The sequence below is a fragment of the Phyllostomus hastatus genome, unplaced genomic scaffold, assembly GCF_019186645.2.
Source record: "Phyllostomus hastatus isolate PE091 unplaced genomic scaffold, TTU_PhHast_1.1 phas_contig_348, whole genome shotgun sequence".
Lineage (NCBI taxonomy): Eukaryota > Metazoa > Chordata > Mammalia > Chiroptera > Phyllostomidae > Phyllostomus > Phyllostomus hastatus.
The window spans coordinates 7,389,164-7,411,614 of NW_025333860.1; the positions used below are offsets into that span (position 1 = coordinate 7,389,164).

Consider the following 22,451-nt stretch of genomic DNA (forward strand, 5'->3'; position numbering starts at 1 on the left):
TTCCCAATGTATTTCCAGTATCTTACTTCATCTTACTCTTTACTGGCTAATACAGTCTTCAAAATAAGCAGTCTCTTCGAGGTCCATACTGCTATTCATTCTCTAGGGCTTTGATAAACAGGGCAACAGCAACTCTTGTCCTAACCGCACTGCTGGCATCGGCATCAGACTGTCAGCCCAAGCTACAAGGGCAGAGTTAGAAATGGTCACCATAGACAAATGGCATAGGGCAACAAGTGGCTAACCTGGGAGAACTAAAGGGGAAAATAAATTTTAACTGTTTTGGGTATAGAGTTGCATCATCTTTCTTAAATGTCTGATTTTTAATTAATGTGCCTATTTTATTTCAAATTTGTTTTTAAGTAATTATACCATCAGTAAAATTAACATCGTTTAACTTTTACAGTGACTAAACTCACAAATGTGACTAATGGTCATAAAACCAGAAGGATTTTTAAAACTAGATTTCTTACCATTTTTTTTCTTCTGGTAAAATTTCTAGTTTATGAATATGAAATGAGAGGATTTTAGAAATAGTGATCCTTAATTTAGGATATTCATTATGTATGGAACTTTGTCTCTCAGATCCGTATTTATAAAGGCTTTCTACTAAGAAAAATTTGGTTATTAACCTATATAATAACCCTTTTTAGTTTATTTCTAAAATAGCATTTTCTAAAAACAAAAATATGCTCAGCATTTTTAAAACAGTGAGTTATTGTATTTCATTTATTTCATTTCTATCTCTTATATTGAGGTACACAGGTTTTTTATCTTTCTAAAGATGAATAAGCTGTTTGTTGAGCTAAGAAAATTATATGATTTTTTTCTGTTTTCTCTCTGCTGGTATGTTAGCTGCCACAGTTCAGTTTTTTCAGTTAATAAAAGTTGATTAATCTTGTATAGAAATTATTGTTAATATAGAACTGATTTTAAAATGATGAATAACTCAGTTCAAGCCTTCACTTAGGCAAAGAATAAAACTAGGTAGAGCATTAGTTGGTGAAATGTCTCAGAAGTTGTTTTCTGAAATATTCTTTCTTATGCCTTTATGAATTTCTTTTATCATTTTCTACACTTGAAGTTTTCCTTCATCATGACAATGTGTGAATATTGTGTGGTGCAGCAGTGATAAATGATTCTTCTGGTGTTTTCTGGTTGTGGAGACCAGATAAAAATATAAAGAATTGTCTATGGGCTCATGAACTTTTGAACTATTCTGCTAGAAAGAAAGTTTTCTTATTTATTTAATGACCTATTCAAATTATTTTCACTAATAAAAATAATATGACTCATGGCTTTATTTTGACAAAATCTTTTCAGAATTTTTCTCCATTGCACAAATTAAATAAAACAATTCAGGGAACTAAACAGAATTATATGTAAATAGAGAAATGTATAAAATTTTAGTAAAATCTTATTTATAATATTCCCATGATCCAGATATTTAAAAATTATTTCTGCTTGTTATGTTGCAAAGTACTTCATTATCTTCTGATAGTATTGCATGGAACAAATTTATAACTGTAGTTTTTTCTTTTGGATAAAGCATTTTTATACATTTAAATTTGCTTGGATTTAGAGAAAAGTCTTGATTGATACTTATTCTTATATGAACAAGCTCAATTTTATTTGAAACAAAAGTAAAATTTTGTGTGCTACCTTTTTAAAAAATTCTAAATAATAGAATTCAGGAAACACATTTAGTCAACTTGAACATTTGGTCCTTGTGTTTATATTTAAAAGTTCCTGGCCAACAAAAATATCAGAATAATGAATTTTACTTGCCTAATTCCACTGCTGTGATTATACCCTTAAGGATCCTGAAACACCAATTCAAAAGAACCTATGCACCCCAATATTCATAGCAGCACAATTTGTAATATCCAAGTTCTGGAAGCAGTCTAAGTACCCATTAGTAAATGAGTGGATCAAAAAACTGTAGTACACAACTGAACATAAAAAACAAAAACTAAGCGAACAATTAGAACAGGAGCAGAATCACAGAAATGGAGATCCCATGGAGGGTTAGCAGGAGGCAGACAGTGGAGGGAAAAGGTACAGGGAATAAGAAGCAGAATAAGTAGGCACAAAATAGTCAGGGGAAGGTTAGGAATAGGGTAGGAAATGGAGACGAGATTTTGTATATAAAACCCATGGATGTGAACTGTGGGGGGTGGGTGCTGGAGGGTGAGGGGAGCAGTGCAGGGAGGGGGGGAATTAAGCAGAGAAAAAAATTGGGACAACTGTAATAGCATAATCAATAAAATATACTTCAAAAAAAAAAAAACACTGTAGCATGTTTACACAATGGAATACTACACAGCAAAAAGAAGGAGCTCCTACCCTTCTCAACAGCATGGATAGATCTGGAGAGCATTATGCTAAGTAAAATAATCCAGGCAGTGAAAGACAAATACTATATGATCTCACCTATAAGTGGAACCTAATTAACAAAACAAGCAAAATATAACCAGAGACACTGAAATTAAGGACAAACTGGCAGTAACCAGAAGGGATGGGGAAAGTGGAGTTCTGTGAGGCAGGAAAGAGTGGTAGGGGGGAAAAGGGAGACAACTGTTCTTGAACAACAATTTAAAAAATCAGCTACTTTGAGAATGTTGTGCGCATAGATGAACACAGTAAAAATAATTGTTATGTTACAACAAACAAAAAATGGAAGGCTTTTACTTGTCTTTACAATCTAGGCAAAGTCAAAGAAAAAAATGCACATTTTCTGTTTGTGCAAAGCAGTACTTTCCAGCCCTGGCTGGCATAGCTCAGTGGATTGAGCACAGGCTGGGAACCAAAGTGTCCCAGGTTCGATTCCCAGCCAGGGTACATTCCTGGGTTGCAGGCCATAACCCCCAGCAACCACACATTGATGTCTCTCTCTCTCTCTCTCTCTCTCTCTCCCCCTCCCTCCCCCCCTTCCCTCCCTAAAATAAATAAATAAATAAAACCTTAAAAAAAAAAGGCAGTACTTTCCTTAGTGATAGTCCATTTTAGTAACAAGAAAATGTTTTATGACCTAAGGAAAGTAAAACTCCTTGTATAATATGTGTTTGTTATCTAATCAGATTTAATGTTGTCATTGTTGTATGAAGATACAAAACTTTTTTTCAGAACATCCTGTGCAGTTCACAAAGGAAACATCAGTACAGAATAGAGAGAATACCATCCCCATAGGGGTGCACTTTGAATAGGTGTACTTAGTCACAGAGTAAATTTTCTGTATTCCACATGTTATTTTCAAAATAATGATAAAAATCATCAGATAGAAATGTAACAGTAATATTCCTGATCCCGAGGCATGTAAGCATGTCAAAGGCAGTCTTCTGCCAACACCAGTGTTACACATTTCATGTGCACGATGGGATTTTTTTTCTGTAAGGAGACACTGCAGCATGTCATTGAAAATTGGCAGTTTATGACAGGCAATAAAAATGGTCAGTAAAGTTGGTATATATTAATTTCCCCATTTTTTAAAGAGCACAGGTATCCTTTTGGTCTTGAAGAGTATGCATTAGAAATGAAAGAACACTATTAGGTCATTTAATCTCATACATTTTCACAAATTTTAAGTTGCTTTGTATTTAAAGAAACTTAAAATTTGAAAAAAGGAAATGAAAAAAATAACAATGGAAATCTTATGTGATCAAAACAAAAGCTTGTAATTGCTAGTATTAAAAAACATCTAACAAAAGTAAAAAGCCCAAACATACATTTGTACTAAAAACTTGATACACCTACACACTAAAAGGACCTTTTGATTTAGAATTTTATTTTTCTATGGAAACTTGAGTAGTTCCAATAGTATTTACATCTATGAAACCATTCACAGAATGCTTAATCTTACTTAGAATGTGTTTAATTGAAAGGCAAGCATACTTAACTATAGTATGATTAGGTTTTTGTGACAATACAGAACTTTGATTTGTTATTCTCATGAAAATACTAATCTCTTCCACAGAATCTACCTGTTACTCGTATTTTAGACAATCTCATGGAGATGAAGTCAAACCCCGTGAGTAGCATATAACATTGTACTTGTAAAATTCTTAAACGTATTAAACTGTATGAAAGGCAGTAAAATCTGAGTTTGTTGTGACCTTAATCACAATAGACTACATGGGGGAAGAAAAGAGTCCATGTTCTCAAAGAGCCACTTTTAGCCATTATCACAGATAAAGGAAGTTGCTTTCTCAGCTGCTGTTCCCTCCATTATGGCCAGTTCTCATCCAAGTTAAATGTAGATTAGACTCTATGCGTATAATTAAATGTAAAATATACCCTAAGGAGCAAGTTTTATAAATGAAAAAGACCAGTAAGCACCAGCTGGTACAATATAAAGAGTACCAGACCAATTTTCTGAAAATTAAATTAGAGAAGCAATGCATAGTGGAGTTTTTAAGTGCATATATTTAGGTGGTACTAAATTATTTGGGGCTGAAAACTAAATTGTTGGGTGAATAGATAAATGAGTAAATGTTGTTAGCGTTTACTTAAAGAATTGGTTTTCAAGCTATCTGTTTACAATTCAAAACAAGAATGTAAAAATTACCACAATCTGTTTTCTAAAACAGCCTGGCATGTTACTATGGCAACTAGAGAGTGGTCATCTTCACCAGAGTCTGCAGCTGAGAAAGACAGCATGATGCTAATCCCAGTGGTGCCCTAGTTTGGGTTGGTCTGGATCATCATAGCCTTGGTAGTGAGGCTTAAGATCCTAAACATGTATTTGTACTAAAAACTTGATACACCCACACATTAAAAGGACCTTTTGATTTAGAATTACATGTTTCTATGGAAACTTGAGTATGCTAAGAGAATTAGAACAGGATCTCCAGATTAATGTGTAATTTTTCATAATTATTAAAATGTGATTTTAATGGTATTAAAGGACTTTAACAAAAACAAATTTTAAAATCTACCCATGTGAAAACAAAGAAACAGTATAATAAAACATCCCCAAGAGGGGCAGTTACAATTATGAGAGGAGGTAAGAGAATTGTCTATAATAATAAGCTAAAAAGAATAGGATTCTTCCATCTAAGGATCAATGTAGAGAAAGGGGTATACAGTGTAGTAATATTAGACTTTCTTACTATATCCCAGAATATATGAAGAAGGAGCTCTCTTGAAAAAGCCTAGAGAATACTACTACTTTATAGGCAGTAAGTATTCCAAACAGTAATAAAGAATAAAAGTATAAATAAATGCAAAATTTTAGACAGAAGCCAAATCTACAAGGAGTTAAGGAAATTTAGTGTATTTTATTGCTGTCCCTAATCTTGAAGTTGAGATGATGAATAATACTAATAATGGTAATAGCTAACGTTTATTGCACACGTAGGTGCCAGGAACCATTCAAAACATTTTTTATACATTATCCCTTTTAGTCCTTGTTCGAATCTTCTAAGAAAAATACCATTTTACTATTATCATTTTTGGGGATGAGAAAACTGTGGCACAATAGGGCCAATTAATTTGCCCAAGGACCCACGGCTAATAAGGCAGAACTGGGCAGGCCACAGTTTTTCACCACGATGCTGAACTATTGAGGGCAAGAGCTATGACCTTCATGAAACTTTAGTTTAAGAAAACATTAGAAGTAAATTTTGGAAATAGAAGAGAGGAAACCAAGAGCTGTTAAGTGACTTTTCCCAAGGCACGCTATATTTAGTGGCAGGATTGGAATCTAAAACCTGTTACTCCGTTTTCCTACCGACTGCACATTTCCACCACAAACGTGCCTTCCACAACAGTTTCTGTCATAGACACGTGGATTGATAAATTATGAGTCTTATTCAGGTGTTTTTCCAAGTGTATAAGTTCATTAGTTCTGTTGACTCTTGATAATTGAAGCAACATTACTACAGATATTTTTAATTAGAAAAAAATACCATGGTTTGCCATGTATAATGCGCACCCATGTTTTTGGCCCAAACTTTCAGGGGAAAAAATCTTGTTTTAATTTTTTAATTCAATTTTATATTTATTTATTTATGTTTAGAAAAAATTATTATCATATTCTGGGGTATTATTTTGCATACAGATATTGTTATTGCTTTCTAGAGTTAGAGTTATACTTTTAACTCATAAGCATAAGTAAAAGAATTGAAAACATTTATATAGGTACGGAATTAGTACTATCCATGTATAATGTGTAGCCTTATTTTTCCCTAAAAATTTGGGCAAAAAAAGTGGGCATTATTCACGGCAAAATATGGGATGAATATTTTCTTTTTTTTTCTTTCTAAGATTTTATTTATTTTCAGATAGGGAAGGGAGGGGGGGAGAGAGAGGGAGAAACATCAATGTGCGGTTGCTGGGGTCATGGTCTGCAACCCAGGCATGTACCCTGACTGGGAATTGAACCTGTGATGCTTTGGTTCGAAGCCCACGCTCAATCCACTGAGCTATGCCAGCCAGGGCTGGGGTGAATATTTTCTGCTTTGAAAGCATTTTTTCATCTGTTAAGTGAGGCAGCTTCTTACACTTTTTCTGATCCCTTTCCTGTTTGCAGATAGATACATTAATTTAGAGGCATTGACGAGATTAGCAAGTATACAGAGTTAGACCTGGTTAGTAACCTCAATGTACCTTATCTCAAAGGTTTAAAATGCTATAGGCTACTTCTAGATGTGTTTTTATCATTTACATTTGTTAATGAAGTATTCTCTTTTGATTTGTCTTGATTGAATAAATTGAAAGAAATGGATTAAGCTATATCAGCTAAGTTTTATCTTGCCTTGTAAATCTAGCTGTTAGGGGTTTCCTGAAGCAAAGTGTTAATGGATTCTGACACTGTATTTGGGTTCGATGAGAGTTCTATGACACTGTTCACCACTGAGTACAGACCCTGACAGTGATAATACATGCATAATTTGTCATCAGTCAGGTTTGGGTAGTGCCATACACACTCCAAAAAAGAATGAGCTCCTATGGCTCATAGGCAGTAAAGCAGTACTTTCCAACTCCTTTAATATAAAAAAGCTAGTTTCCAGTTTAGACGAGGTCCACAACCCTTCTCCACCACTGCTGAAGTCCAGAAAGTTCTGAAACCTAAAAGATTTTGTATAATTCATTTGGTGGCAAAACCTAGCCTTAATTCAAGTTGAGTCCCTTTGTAGTTTTTATTTCTCACTTTGTGTTAATACTTATACATTTAGCTGCAGGAATAGTACTATGTTAGATGATGGATGCTGCCCACTGGGAGTGTAACATGTACAGCTCATGTAGGACACCATCTATCTAAAATTACTTCAAAGCCCTGGCTGGTGTAGCTCAGTGGATTGAGCACCGGTCTGCAAACCAGAAGGTTGCCAGTTCAATTCCTAGTTAAGACACATGCCTGGGTTTTGGGCCAGTCCCCAGTTGGAGGCACACGAGAAGCAACCAATTGATTTGATGTATCATTCACACATTGATGTTTCCCTCTCTTTCTCTCTTCCTTCCCCTCTCTCTGAAAGTAAAATAAAAATAAATAAAAATTTTTAAAAAATTACTTTAAAATTCAAAATTCCAAAATACACCTAACTCCAAATGTTTCAAATAAGAGACATTGTGAACCCAAATTATGTAACTTCTAAAACATGCAAGGTCTATCCAGAAGATATCTAGCCATGTAATATGGAAAACAGAGACATTTACTGAAGAAGATACAGGATACAACAAATCTTGTACATAGGACAATGACACCTCAGTCCCCTTTAAAGTAGGCACCTTGGGACTTCACACACTTCTCCCAGTTGCCATCAGCTACCCCATCGTATTTTTCTAAATTTCACCTTTGGTCTGAAATGTCTTCTTTTTCAAAGGTGATTTTAGTTTTTGGAAAAGCCAGGAGTCACAAGGTGCCAAATCTGGGATTTAGAGAGTCTGAGTCACATGGATGATTTGATGTTTTGCCAAAAACTCTGCATGAGAAGGGTGGGTACATTGTCGTGATAAAGCTGCCAGTCACAAGTTGCCCATAGCTAGGGCCTTCTGAATCATCTGAATAGTTTCTGTGGAGAAATGTTCAAGCTTAATGCAAAATTTGATGCTCTATTTGCTCAGTCATTTTGGATTTGACAGCCACACAGTACACATGCTCACTCAATGGCATCTATTACCCCCCCCTCACTAGTACAGTGAAGTTGTCATTGTTCATGCATGTGCATTCCAGTCCACTTACCTTGGCTGCCAGGTTACATTGATGTCTCTCAAACCATTCTCATTATATTAACAATGACTAGTATTTCTGAAGAGACCTCATATTTTCAAGAAACAGTATGCATACTGGTTAAGAGCTGGGGCATTAAAACTAGACTATCTGGGTGGGCTCAAATACTGGAGTTAACATTACTTGCTAATTATGTAACCTTGGGAAAGTTACATGCTCTCTATGTACTCTCGCTGGTGCACCTAAAAAGTAGGAATAATAACAAGTACCTCATAAATACTATTGGGATTAAGTAATTTCATTGAAAGCATTAGAATAATGCTTAACACACAGTAAATGCTTGGTGAATGGTGGTGGTGGTTAAAGATTCTACCAAATTAATAGATTCATTAAAATAAATTACTCTAAGCCACTGTACCTTTCTGAACATTCATGGTAAAATTCTGGTTTTTTAATAGGAAACTGATGACTATAGATATTTTGATCCCAAAATGCTACGGGGTAATGACAGGTAAGCAGCTCTTGTGTGTTTGTTGTAGGTTTCCCCATCCCTGTCAAGATTGGAAATAACATAATTGATTTTTTGTTATAAATCAATAACTACCTAATATTAAAAACTCATTACATGGAAAACTGGTAAGTAAACAGTATGTATAATCTCATCACCCAGAGATAGTTACTGGTAATTATACTTAATACATTTTGGTGCTCTTTCTTCCAATATGTACACCAAAAAAAGACTTTACATGTTTTCCGTTTTGTTTTTAGTGAAATAATGGTGGCATCACAAGCTGCAGCAGAGGGGGAATTTAGATAATGTGTGTCTTTTTAAATAAATATTCTTATTGGACCACATGAAAAAAAGTGGCTTTATGTTAGATACCAGTTGTTTTGTTGTTTTTATTTAACTGGTCCATTTAATCCTAATTGCTATGAATTGTTATAAATACTTCTTCATGGCAGTTTTACAGAGTATCTGAGATATTCTACAGATAGTAGACAAAAATGTTTTATGACAAAAATGCTGTGATAAGGTATTTGTTTATTATACATATTTTTCAAGATTTAATTCATGGTGATATGAAAAATAGCCTACAAGATGCAGAGAAAGAATAGGCAGAATTAGGAGAGAGAAAAACCTTGGTTGGAATCATGATCTTTAGCACCAGAACTTGGGTGAAGCTGCTTTCTTGCTTATACTTTATGTTTGGGATCTTTAGAACTTTGGCTTTGCTTTTGCCCCAGGCCTTGACGTCTTTGTAGTTGGTCAGCACAGATAATCTAATCTCTAGGTAGTTGATTTGTTCTTTTGGTAATTTAAAAGGTTATCCTTGTTTCTGAACTTACAAAAATACTACCAAAGTTGCAAAAGAAGCTGCTCATTGCAGCTGGTAGGGACTTTGACGAAAGATAAATTATAGGAGAGAGAGAATGAAGAGTGAGAACTAATGGGTATGGGGCTTCTTTTAAAAATGATAAAAAGGTTCTGAAAGTGGTTTTACAGTGCTGTAAATACACTAAAAACCACATCGTAGACACTTTAAAATGGTGGATTTTACAACTCTTTTCCTATCTTGATATTCCCCAAGTTACATTTTGCCCTCCCTTGCATATGCATATGGCTAACACTTAGAGCTTACTGAGAAACTGTGCATCTGGCTTGTAGTTTATGATAACGAAAGGGAATGTTGGCTTTGATGAGACAGAGCAGTTCAGACGTTCATTTTTATTAGACTTTCCTTCTCCTGAGCTATCTCATCACCACTAGACCCTGGTTATTAGTACCCAGTAATGCTGTGCTGTTTAAGTGTCACCTCTCTTCACTTCATGTCTGCTCTTAGAGAAACTAGAAGGAATTACACTCTAAAAGAAAGACAAATTTCTTCTTAGAGAAATTACACTCTAGAAGGAAGTTAAATACTGATGAGGTATTTCAATCAGATGGGCTTCTGGTCCCTTCTGTGGGATATTTAGATGGGCCATAAAAATGAGGGAAAGATGACAGAACTGTGGAATCTGCCTCTGAATAATTAAGAAAAGTTATAATAGCTCACTTCTCTTGGGATTTTTAAATATTGCTCCTGAGGAAAAAAAAAAGCTAAGTTGTTTTTGTACAGCCTATTTTAGCACTCAAAAGAAGTATATATCTGACTCACAAAGCTTTGAAAAACATCTTTACTAAAAGACCTGTTGGACACCAAGGAAGTATTTTGAAAATATATTATAAATATATAAATAAATATGTAATTTATATGCAATACTAACATACAAAGAAATATGCTACAGCAAATGCAGATCCTTCCCCTACATGTGTCTACATAGTTTTTTCATGCATGTAGGTACACTGTAATACTGTGTTGAATATGGTAAAATTCTACATCATTTACCACTAAAATATGTACTTTATCATCTCATCTCATACCCAGACTTCCATTCCTTACAGGAGCGCTGCTTATTAGCCTTTCCTTCTCCTGCTCAGTCTTCCCCTAGAATTTTATTTTAAAGTCAACAAGTTGTCCATTTCCTTTTAGATGCTGAGACATGTACCTCTTCTCCATATTCTTCCTCTGCATCCCAATGCATTACCTTGCTACACAAAACTAAAGGACTCACCTTCCAAGAAGATGAAGGAGGAAGACTTGTAAATTCTTATCTAATTGTGTGTGTGTTTCTCCCATGCTTATTTTTATCTATCAGAAAATCCTTGGGTGAAATTTTCAGTATGGTTTCTCTTTGTTACAGCTCAGTTCCAAGGAACAAAAATCCATTCCAAGAGGTAAGTTCCATAAAAAAATTCCCCCTGAAAAGCAAAGTTGAAAAGGTGACTGAGCAGTCAAGATCCTCATTCCTAAACATGGCTTTCTTCTTACGACTCTAGGGCAATCCTCATGAATCCAACTTTGTGTGCCCGCGATTCTTTTGAAAAGAATTCTTAGCAACTATGCTTTTCTGATTTACAAAATTACTTATACTGACAATCATTCAAGCTTGAAACAACTGACACAAAATTAAGTAATTCTCTGAAAAAGAAGTCTTTAAGAAACTCTCTGCATGTTTGGAATTTATTGGATTCCAAGCTTTTGTGAGGATATCATGACTGTTTTCATTTGAAATACAAAGCAGTTTCTTAATAAAAATACAGTAAAAAATATACTGTATTTACTGTAGGTATTATTAATTATTGTTTTCCATATGAACTATAAATCTACATTTTCCCCACCCTGTACATTAAAAATTATACACATGTTAAGTGTTCTATTTTTTTTCTACCTACAATAAATAACCTCAAATTCAAAAATGCCGTTGGAGAAAGCTCGTGGATTTATTTGCCCTTACTTAGGTGAAGAATGAGGTTTATTTTCTCCTAACTTTTTTCTGAAAAATCTCTTCCTCATTTACTTCTCAATAGACATTAGAAATTTATAAATTTATAGACTTTTAGAAACAAATTTCTTTATAGTTGAAGTAACATCAGGCATGTGTCTATGACCTTTGCCAGCTGGATTTTTTTGTTTGTTTTTAATATCTAAGTTGTGGAATATGCATCAGCCTAAAAACCATGTTTGAAAATTAAAATACAGACTTCCGGCCAAGATAGAGGCATAGGTGGAGGCACCGTGCCTCCTCGCACAACCAAGATAGGGACAACAACAATTTAGAAACAGAATAACATCCAGAACTGACAGAAAATTGATCTGAATGGAAGTCAGACAACCAAGAAGTTGAAATAGACCCATTCATCCAGACCGGTAGGAGGGGCAGAGTCAGGCGGGCAGCCGGGCAGCCATGGGTCGAGGCGCGGAGAGCAGAGAGAGTTGGGACCGGGCATGTAGGGCGTCCAGGGTGCGCAAGACCACAGTGGGTGGACCCTGAGTGCACAAGCGGCAACTGGCAGACCCCAGCCGAGGGGTGGCAACCGGCAGACCCAGTGAGGTGGCAATTATAAAGCAAGGCAGTGTGTGCAACCCAGGATCCCAGCGCTGGGAAATAGAGCCTCAGAACACTGATTGAGGACACCTGTGGGAGTTGAGACCCTCAGAGAGACACCCAACCTCACAAGAGAGGTCCTTGGAGGGTCCTACAGTATGCACAAGCCCACCCAAATGGGAACTGGCACCAGAGGGGACCAGTTTGCTTGGGGGAAGCAGCAGAAAGGACTGAGGTCCCAGGGAGAACAGAGCAAGCACCATTGTTCCCTCTTGGACCCGCCCCCACATACAATGTCACAATCCAGCATCTTGGGTTCCCTACCCTGGTGAACACCTAAGGCTCCGCCCCTCACCGTAACAGGCACGACCCGAGCAAAAAAAAAAAAAAAAAGATGGCTCAAACAGAAGACCAAATGAAAGCCCCAGAACCCATCCTTTTAAGCGACCAAGAGATAGCCAACCTATCGGATGCACAGTTCAAAGCACTGGTGATCAGGAAGCTCAAAGTATTAGTTGATTTTGGTCGCAAATTAGATGAACAGATGCAGGCTACAGTAAGTGAAATGAAGAAAAATACACAAGGAACCAATAGTGATGGAAATAAAACTGGAACTCGCCTCAATGGAGTGGACCAAAAGGAAGAAAGAAACAACCACACAGAAAAGAATGAACAAATAAGAATTCAAAAAAATGGGGACATGCTTAGGAACCTCCAGGACATCTTTAAATGTTCCAACATCTGAATTTTAGGGGTACCAGAAGGAAAAGAGGAAGAGCAACAAGAGGAAAAGTTACTGGAACAAATAATAAAGGAGGACTTCCCTATTCTGGCAAAGAAATGGACTTCCAGGAAGTCCAGGAAGCTCAGAGGGTCCCAAAGAAGTTGGACCCAAGGAGGAACACACCAAGGCACATCATAATTACATTAGCCAAGGTAAAAATGAAGGAGAGAATCCTAGAAGCAGCAAGAGATAAGGAGACAGTCACCTACAAAGAAGTTCCCATCAGACTGTCAGCTGATTTCTCCAAAGAGACCTTACAGGCAAGAAGGGGCTGGAAAGAAGTCTTCCAAGTCATGAAAGGCAAGGACCTACATCCCAGATTACTCTATCCAGCAAAGCTTTCATTTAGGATGGAAGGTCAGATAAAGTGCTTCTCAGATAAGGTGAAATTAAAGGAGTTCATCATCACCAAGCCCTTATTTTATGAAATGTTAAAGGGACTTAGAAAAAGAAGATTAAAAAAATGTATAGTAAAAAGACAGCAAACTCACAATTATTAACAACCAAACCTAAAACAAAAACTAACTGAGCAAACAGCTAGAACAGGAAGAGAACCACAGAAACGGAGATCACATGGAGGGTCATCAACCAGGGAATGGGAGGAGGAGAGAGGGGGAAAAAGTATGGAGAATAAGTAGCATGGATGGTAGGTAGAAAATAGACAGGGGGAGGGTAAGAATAGTATGGGAAATGTAGAAGCTAAAGAACTTATAAGTATGACACATGGACATGAACTAAAGGGGGGGAATGTGGGTGAGAGGGTGTGCAGGGTGGAGGGGAGTGAAGGAGGGAAAATGGGACAACTGTAATAGCATAATCAAAAGATATTAAAAAAAACAAAAGCATAAAATGAATAAAATAAAAAAGTTAAAATACAGCTTTAACTATTTCTTTTAACTTAACCTGTTTTGTTTTTGTTTGCATTTTAGGCAATTGTTTTTGTGGTGGGAGGAGGCAACTACATTGAATATCAAAATCTTGTTGACTACATAAAGGTATATGTTGGTCTTTTTATTCTATCATTTGATGTTTCATAGTGCTTCTGTCTTTAGAAAACTAGCTCTCTCTAGGGGGCTTTCTGTGATTCTTACATAAGCTCTTTTCTAGAGGTAGTTTAAAAATCCTGCATATAGGGGGAAATGCCCATATAGTCATTGTTTTTTTTATTCCTATCACATTCATTCTGGCCTGAAATTGTATGTGATGTGAAATATAATGTCTTCCATATCTTTTTGATGTAATGTACTTTGCAGTCATCTATCTTAATATGATTTTAAATGTTTGGCAACCTCAGGTAAACCCCTCTTCTAAAAGGCTCCCTTGGTGAGATGATTTATCAGACACATTTGCTGAATCATAAGCACTTTTCTCCCATCCTGTTGACTTAAATCAATAACATACTTCGAACAAATGTAGAATGTCTGCTTTTTCAGCGACCCAGAGCTTTAGAGGCAGCAAATGAGCAGTGAAGTGGTGTTCAGAGCAGACAGCCTCACAGAGTGGCAGACAACCAAGCAGAGGGATATGAAGGAAAGGGTATGACTTGAAGAACAAAAATGGCATTTAAAATGTGGGGCCAGTGGAATTAGTGATTGTTAGAATGACATTTTTAATCTTCATTTATTCACTTAACATTCGTTAATGATCATTCCTTACATCCTATGTAAGATATTAATAAAGATAGAGATTTTAGTACAGCAGGGGAAAAAAAAACATTATATAGGCAGGTGCCACAAAGCTTCAAACTGCTGGGATCCTATTTCACTTGTACAGGACATACTTCATCTTTAGAATGTAAACCACCAAGATCAATGTAAGATACCTTGGTCTTGGGGGAGCATCATGTTGTACAAGAAAGGGTCTTTTATAGTCTCTCTGGCCATATAGCCAGAATCAGCTGCATGACCAGGTTCAAAAGCGGAAACCAGGGGAACATAACAAACCAAGTGCAAGCTGTACAATTTCTATAAACAGTGCTGACAGGCTAGTGCAGGTTGTCTCCTGGTCTACCCATGTCCCTTGCACAGGACTGTATGAATCATTGGTCCATTTTATTCAGGTTTGACCAAGCACCAACCACATGACTGGTTCCAAGTGTTCCCAAGGCTAAACACAGGGTTGCCACAGACCTGCTGCAGTTGATCCTGTGCCTGTACATTCCACACAACCCCATTCTTGGTTCAGCTTTCTTAATTCCACTTGTCAGCATTTTTCTTCCTACATCTTTATTTTTGACATTGATAGAACAGAAAAAAACAAGAAGGATATATACAAAAATACTAATAATTTGTGTAGTGTAGTGACTAAAGTGCCAGTATAACTTTGAGGAAACAGTGCAGTTTACCAAGCATTCCCATGCAAACTGTGAGTAGTCAGGCATATAGCAGATATTTAATGTCGGTGCATCCAGGCACCTTTCTAAACAAACCACCTCTTAGCTTTATAGAAATTGTACACAGCGGTCTTTGACTCTGATTTGGAGCAACATCTTTTGCATGCATTTGAGCCCAACAGTATCCTAATTTTGCCTCTCCATAGGGATCCTTTAGAACACAAGTAGCAAACACAAGGCCTTCGGGCCGACCACCTTGTTTTATCCAGCTGGCACCTTGTTTCTACCCAGTTTTGATTTGCATTTCCCTAATGATTTGTTATGAGAAGCATCATTTTGTGTGTTACTGGACATTTATATATCTTATTTGTAGAAATGTCTATTCAGATCCTTTGCTCATTTTTTTTAAGTGGGTAATTTTGCCTTTTTATTGAGTTGTAAGAGTGCTTTGTATACTGTAGATACATGTCCCTTATCAAATATATGATTTGCAAATAACTTCTCCCATTCTCTGGGTTGTTTTTTAACTATCTACATGGTGTCCTTCAAAGTACCAGTGTTTGGGGTTTTTTATTTTTGTGAAGTCTAATTTATTTTTCCTTTGTTGCTCATGTTTTTGGTCATATTACAAATCCTTTGCCAAGTCCCAGGTTATGAAGATTTACCCCTATGTTTCTTCTAATTTTACAGTTTCTGCTCTTACCCTTAGGTCTTTTATCCATTTGAATTAATTTTTATGTGTAGTATCAAGTAAGGGTCATGGCCATCCAGTTTGTCCCAGGATAAATGCCCCCATTTATGAAAAGACTAATTTTTCTCCATTGAACTGTGTTGGCAGCCGTATTGAAAATCAGTTGACCATACACGCATGGATTTATTTCTGGACTCTCAATTCCGTTGAAACATAGGTCTGCCCTTGAGCCAGTGCTATGTTGTGTTCGTTGTCATTGTTTCACAGTAAGTTTTGAAATCAGAACATGGGAGTCCTTCTGCTTTATCCTTCTTTTTCAAGATTGTTTTGGATTCCTGGGTCCTTTGCAGTTACGTATGAATTTTAGAATCTGTTTGTTGGTGTCATTTGGGATCCCGAGGGTTTTCATTGATTCTGTAGCTCAGTTTTGGGAATAGTTTCATTTAACAGCAGTAAGCCTAATGATCCATGACATGGGATGTTTTTCAATATATTTAGATATTCTTTAATTTCTTTCAACTATTTTTTCTTTTATAGTTTCTATTGTTTTCAGAATATAAGCTACTTATTTATGCTATTGGGAATGGAACTGCTTTTTAATTTCATTTTTGGTTTGTTCAATGCAAGTGTATAGAAATCCAGTTCATTTTTGTACATTCATCTTGTATCCTGCAACCCTGTTGAACTTATGTATTAGTTTAAATAGTTTTTTTTAAGTGGGTAACAAGTAGGAGATCATGTTACTTGTGAATAGTCTATTTAACTTCTTCCTTACCCTATCTAGAATGTTTTTCCTTCTTTTTCTTGCCTAATCTGGCTAGGACAAATGCTCAATAGAAAAGTCTAGAGCAGACCTCCTTATCTTTTTCCTGATCATAGGGTCAAAGTATTCAGGCTTTCACCACTAAGTATTATGTTAGCCTTAGGTTTTTCACAGAGCCATTAAATTTTTAGTAGCTACTAAGCCAGCCAGTTTAATTGTCCTGGAATTTTTTTTTTTTAATCTCTTAGAGTCTTACTGTCTCATTTGTTGTGAACAATCCTAATTTTTTTTCCTATCAGCTCCATTCCAGACAAACTGAGCTAATAGGTCTATGACAGCTGCCCTTATCACTTTAGAAACCCTTATCAGCACAACCTGTTGTATGAAACAAATGTGCCTACAAGAGACTTTTAATCAAGAATCATCTAGTATGTCCCTTGATTTACCAATTCACAACACAATGGGCAAGTGCCATTTTTGCTGGAAATGCAAAGAAACTACTACAGTAATTCTAATTGATTAATTTAGTAATTGAGTAATATTAATCTAACTTTTAATGTATTTTATTGATTATGCTATTACAGTTGTACCATTTTTCCTCCTCTTTTTCCCCTCTGCCCTGCAACAACCTCCCGCCATCATTCCCCAACCTTAGTTCACATCCATGGGTCGTACATATGTTTTTTGGCTTCTCCATTTCCTGTACTATTCTTAACCTCCCCATGTCTATTTTCTACCTACCACTTCTACTTCTTATTCCCTGTATCTTTTCCCCCATTATCACCCTTCCCCCTCCCCACTGATAATCTTCCATGTGATTTCTATTTCTGTGATTCTGTTCCTGTTCTAGTTGTTTGCTTAGTTCTTGTTTTTATTTTTAAGTTCATTTGATAGTGGTTCTGTATGTGGGGGAAGGATCTAAGAGGGAACAGTGCCACTTGCTCAGCTCTCTGCCAGCTTTTAGTCACTTCCCCTGCTACCCACAAGCAAATTGGGTCCTTCTGGTGCTGATTCCTGGGCGGGTGGTTTTGTGTACATTCTAAGACCCTGTGGGTCTCCAACTAACTCTCCTGTGAGGCTGGGAGTTTCTCCCACTGCCACAATTTTACAGGTTTACAGCCAGAGGTTTTGAGGCTTTGTTTGCCTGCACTAGAACCCTGGGTAGCAGAAACTATCTCACTCCCTAGTTTTTCTGCACGCAAATGTGGGACCACCCAGTCTACCAGCCTCACCCACCCAGTCCTTCAGCTATCCCTTGCCACATGACCTCTCTGCCCCACCTACTAGTCTGGACAAATGTTTTTTCTTTAACTGCAACTCCTTAGTTGTCAGATTTCCATACAGTTCAATTTTTAGGCAGTTCTGGTTGTTTTTTGTTTTTAAATTTGTTATCCTTCTTTTGGTTGTATGAGAAAGCAAAGTATATCTACCTACACCTCTATATTGGCTGGAATCCCTGATCTAACTTTTAATGTAACTGCTATTTGGTATAGCAATGACGTGTTTGATAAAATTAATTTGATTGATTTTTAAAGAATATTTGAATATACTAATGAGACAAAGATGCACACTCCCACCCCTTTAATTAACATAGTACTTGGAAGTCCTAGCCAGAGTAGTTAGGCAAAAAAATGAATAAAAGACATCCTAATTTGAAAAGGAAAAAATTAAGCTGTCACTGTTTGCTGACAACACATTATACAGTTGACCCTTGTACAACACAGGAGTTAGGGGAGCCCACACATTCAAAATTCTACATGTAACTCTTAACTACCTTTGTTATCCATGGGGATTTGTTCCAGGACCCCCAGCCACGGATACCAAAATCTACCTATGCTCATGTCCCCTACATAAAATTGTATATATCAATAAATACATTGGGCTCTTCACATGTACAGACTCTCAGACATAATAAAAAACAGTACAAGTATATATTGAAAAAAAATCGACATATAACTGGACCTGTGTTCAAACATGTTGTTCGAGGGCTAACTATATATTAGAAAACCTTAATTCAGTAAAGTCGCAGCATACAAAATCAGTCCACAAAAAGTCTCTTGCATTTTTATATACTAATAATGAACTATCAGAAAGATAAATAAATCTCATGTACGGTTGCATCAAAAAGAAAATACCTGGGAATAAATTTAACCAAGGAGGTGAGAGACCGTATATTAAAAACTACAAGAAATTGAAGAAGACCCACATGAAAGATATTTTGTGCTCATGATTTGAAAGAATATTGTTAAAATGTCCATACTACCCAAAGAAATCTAAGCTTCAATGCCATTTCTATTTAAATTCCAAAGTAATAGAATAATCCAAAAATACCACCAAAAAAAAGTGCCAATAGCCAAAAGCAGTCTTGAAAAAGAACAAAGCTGGAGGTATTGTGCTCCCTGGTTTTAAACTACTACAAGGCTTTACTAATTAAAACAGTATGATATTGGCATAAACACAGATACACAGATCAATGGAACAGAATAAAGAGCCCAGAAATAAAGCCACACCTATGTGGTCAATTAATTTACAGCAAAGGGGCCAAGAAAATGCAGTGGAGAAAGGACAGTCTCTTCAATAAATGGTGTTTAGGAAAACTGGAGAGCCACATGCAAAAGGATGAAACTGGATCACTGTCTTAGACCACACACAAATTTTAACTCAAAACAGATTAAAGACTTGAACATAAGACCTCAAACTATAAAACTGCTAGAAGAAAACATGGGCAGTAAATTCCTTGATGTAAATCTTGGTGATGATTTTTTTTTAAATCTGACACCATAAGCAAAAAGCAAAAATAAATAAGTAGGACTACATCATACTAAAAAGCTTTTGCACAGGAAAGGAAACCATCAACATGTGAGTGGGAGAAAATATTTGCAAATTATGTATCAGATACGGTGCTTAGATCCAAATATACTAAGAACTCAAATTTTTAAAAAATTTCAATTAAAAGGTAGGCAGAGGATCTGCATAGACGTTTTTCCAAAGAAGACATACAGATGGACATACAGGTGCATGAAAAGATGCTCAGCATCACTGATCATCAGGGAAATGCAATCAAAGCCACAATGAGATACCACCTCACACTTGTTAGAATGGCTATCATCAAAAAGACAAGAAAATAGCAAGTGTTAGCAAGAAGAGGGAACAATTGTACACCTTTGGTGGGAGTGTGTAAATTGGTACAGCCACTATGGAAAACAGTATGGAGTTTCTAAAAAACTATGAATATACCTACCATATGAACCAGTAATTTCACTTGAGGGTATTTATCTGAAGAAAACTAAAACACTAACTCAAAAAGAGATATGTAGCCCTGTGTTCATTACAGCATTATTTACTGTAGCCAAGGTATGGAAACAATTTAAATACCTATCAGTGGGTAAATGGATACAGAAATTTGGTCAGTCCTGAGTGAAATTTTGCTAGTATCCAAGACAGACCAGGGGGCAACTTGCCTTGCACTAGCTTGTCAGCATTGTTTCATAGAAAATATGGAGACTGATGGCTTATACCTGGTTTCTGTCATGATTTTCTGTTTCTGCTGTTGAGCCTGGTCATGACTTGGCTGTATGGCCAAAGAGGATAAAAGACCCCTCTTTGGGCAACAGTGGAGCTCCCCTGAGCCAAGGTATCTCCATTTAAAAATGAAATGTGTCCTCTGCTACTGAGGTGGGATCCTGGGGACTGTGCCTAGAAGTTATGGATGGGTCCCTCTGTTTCCCTGTGCTTTCTTGATTCTTAGATGCTATGGCCTCTGCCTTTATTAATGTCTTATGTAAACATATCCTGTGTGGCCTCAAGAACCCCAATTTTATGACCCTATAATTGCTGCACTTACCATCTCATTTTGAAAAATTTGAGTGAAATGTGACTGTTGCCTTATTTGTTCTCAGAGATGGCCGGTTCTAGGACATTGATTCATCCAACAATGATTATTCAACTTACACATCACAGAGAATTATCCCTCTCTTGGATTAAAAAGCCATCATTGTTTTGTTCGTTGATGAGTTATATTTGCTGTATTATGGAATAAATTTTTTACTTTACAAAAGAAATCTTAGTAAGATTTCTTACTTCAATTCACAATATACATAAGAATCTTAGGATTAAGGGCTTAACCAAAATTCTTAGTAGAAGAGTTTTGAGTGCTGTAATTGGATTCCTACATTCTGTCAAAATTAGGAATGAAATTCACTGTTACAAAACAGATTGGGGATATTAACATGTGAATACTCTATTGCACAAATGACACTAAAATGGTCCATGGTACTTGCACCATCTCCTACTTTCCACATAACAAACGTCTAAGACTATTTTCTCCAAATAATGCAGATCCTGTATTATAAGAATGTTGACCTGAAATTTTATAGATAAGTATGAAATGTAACAGTCATCAGATTCCTTGTATTTCCAGTAGAAAAGGCACCAGTAGGATCCCATAATGCATATTTTTAAAAAATACTATGCCACTTCAGCACTTTATTCCATGCAATGTTAGGATAAAATCCACCCACCAGCACCACCACCCCAAAAACCTTCAAAAATAACAAAAAATCTGGTTTTACCCATCTTCTTGGGAATACTTGTTACTTACTTGTATCTGTTTTCTGTCCCTGGTTTTTACAGGGGAAGCAAGGCAAACACATTTTATATGGCTGCAGTGAACTTTTTAATGCTGCACAGTTCCTGAAACAGGTAAGCATACCTTTTCAGTTTGTTTCTGTCAACCTACCCTAAGTTGCTGTTGGTACTTTTCAAAAGAGAACATGAGTATTATTATATTCATCTGAACCAGCTAAAACCATAGAGCTATAAGAATGTAAGGTTTTGCCGTGAGCAACTGTAAAGAAAACTCTGGTGAGTAACATTATTTCCAGGATCCCAAATCTGTAAAAAGGTAAATTCAGAAAATTTAAAGTTCAAATAGTATACTCAGGAAAAATGTAATTCAGCATTTCCTTACATACTGTCCACATTTCTGTCTTTGCCAAACATATCGTAAACTGGGCTAAGAAATAAGGTAACTTTATTGGGCTGTTACTACCAAATGAGCTCAGGTGATACAGTGGAATCTCACTGACCTTGAGAGTTAATGACAGCAGTACTGAGGTGGGCAGGGTCTACACATTTAGTATTTTTCCCCTAATGCTCTCAGTAATTATATCAACTTTAGCTCTTTTAAGCTTGAACTCAGTAGACTGATCACTAATGTCCTTATCTTTACCTTGACTACTACAAAATAGTGACTGTTACCTGTACTCATTTTTAGCACCAGTTCCTAGTATCATTCTTTTTTTTATTTTCTTTTTTATTTATTTATTTCCTCACCCGAGAACATGCTTATTGATTTTTAGAAAGAAAGGAAGGGAGGGAGAGAGAGAGAAACATGGATGAAAGAGACAAACATTGATTAGTTGCCTCTCATATACCCCCAACCAGGGACTAACCCACAACCTAGGCATGTGCCCTGACTGGGAATTGAACTGGCGACCTTTTGGTTTACGGGACAGTGCTCCAACCAGCTGAGCCACACCAGCCAGGGCCCTAGTATCATTTTCTAACATTACTTTCTTATGCCAGTGGCCCAGTGGTATTATGAGAATTTCAAATATATGGAAAAGCTAGGGAGAATTTGCAGTGAGCACATGTACAATGCCAGTTAACATTGTACTGTACTTTCTTTATAAGCTACCTACCCATCTATCCTTCATTCATTCTGTTCATCACTCCAACTTTATTAAGTAAATTGTACATATCAGTACACTTCCCCCTCAGTAT

The 22,451-nt window shown here is 36.4% G+C and overlaps 1 protein-coding gene across 2 annotated transcripts in view; it reads left to right on the forward strand.

Annotated features, from left to right (window-relative positions):
• The window catches only part of SCFD1 (sec1 family domain containing 1), a 110,910-nt gene that overhangs the window by 83,577 nt on the left and 4,882 nt on the right, over window positions 1-22,451 (forward strand). For both annotated transcript variants that reach the window (XM_045841143.1, XM_045841144.1), the window contains exons 20-24: window positions 3,974-4,027; window positions 8,629-8,681; window positions 10,913-10,946; window positions 13,811-13,876; window positions 21,300-21,368. In XM_045841143.1, the coding sequence (XP_045697099.1) occupies window positions 3,974-4,027; window positions 8,629-8,681; window positions 10,913-10,946; window positions 13,811-13,876; window positions 21,300-21,368 (276 nt within the window). The remainder of the gene's footprint in view (window positions 1-3,973; window positions 4,028-8,628; window positions 8,682-10,912; window positions 10,947-13,810; window positions 13,877-21,299; window positions 21,369-22,451) is intronic.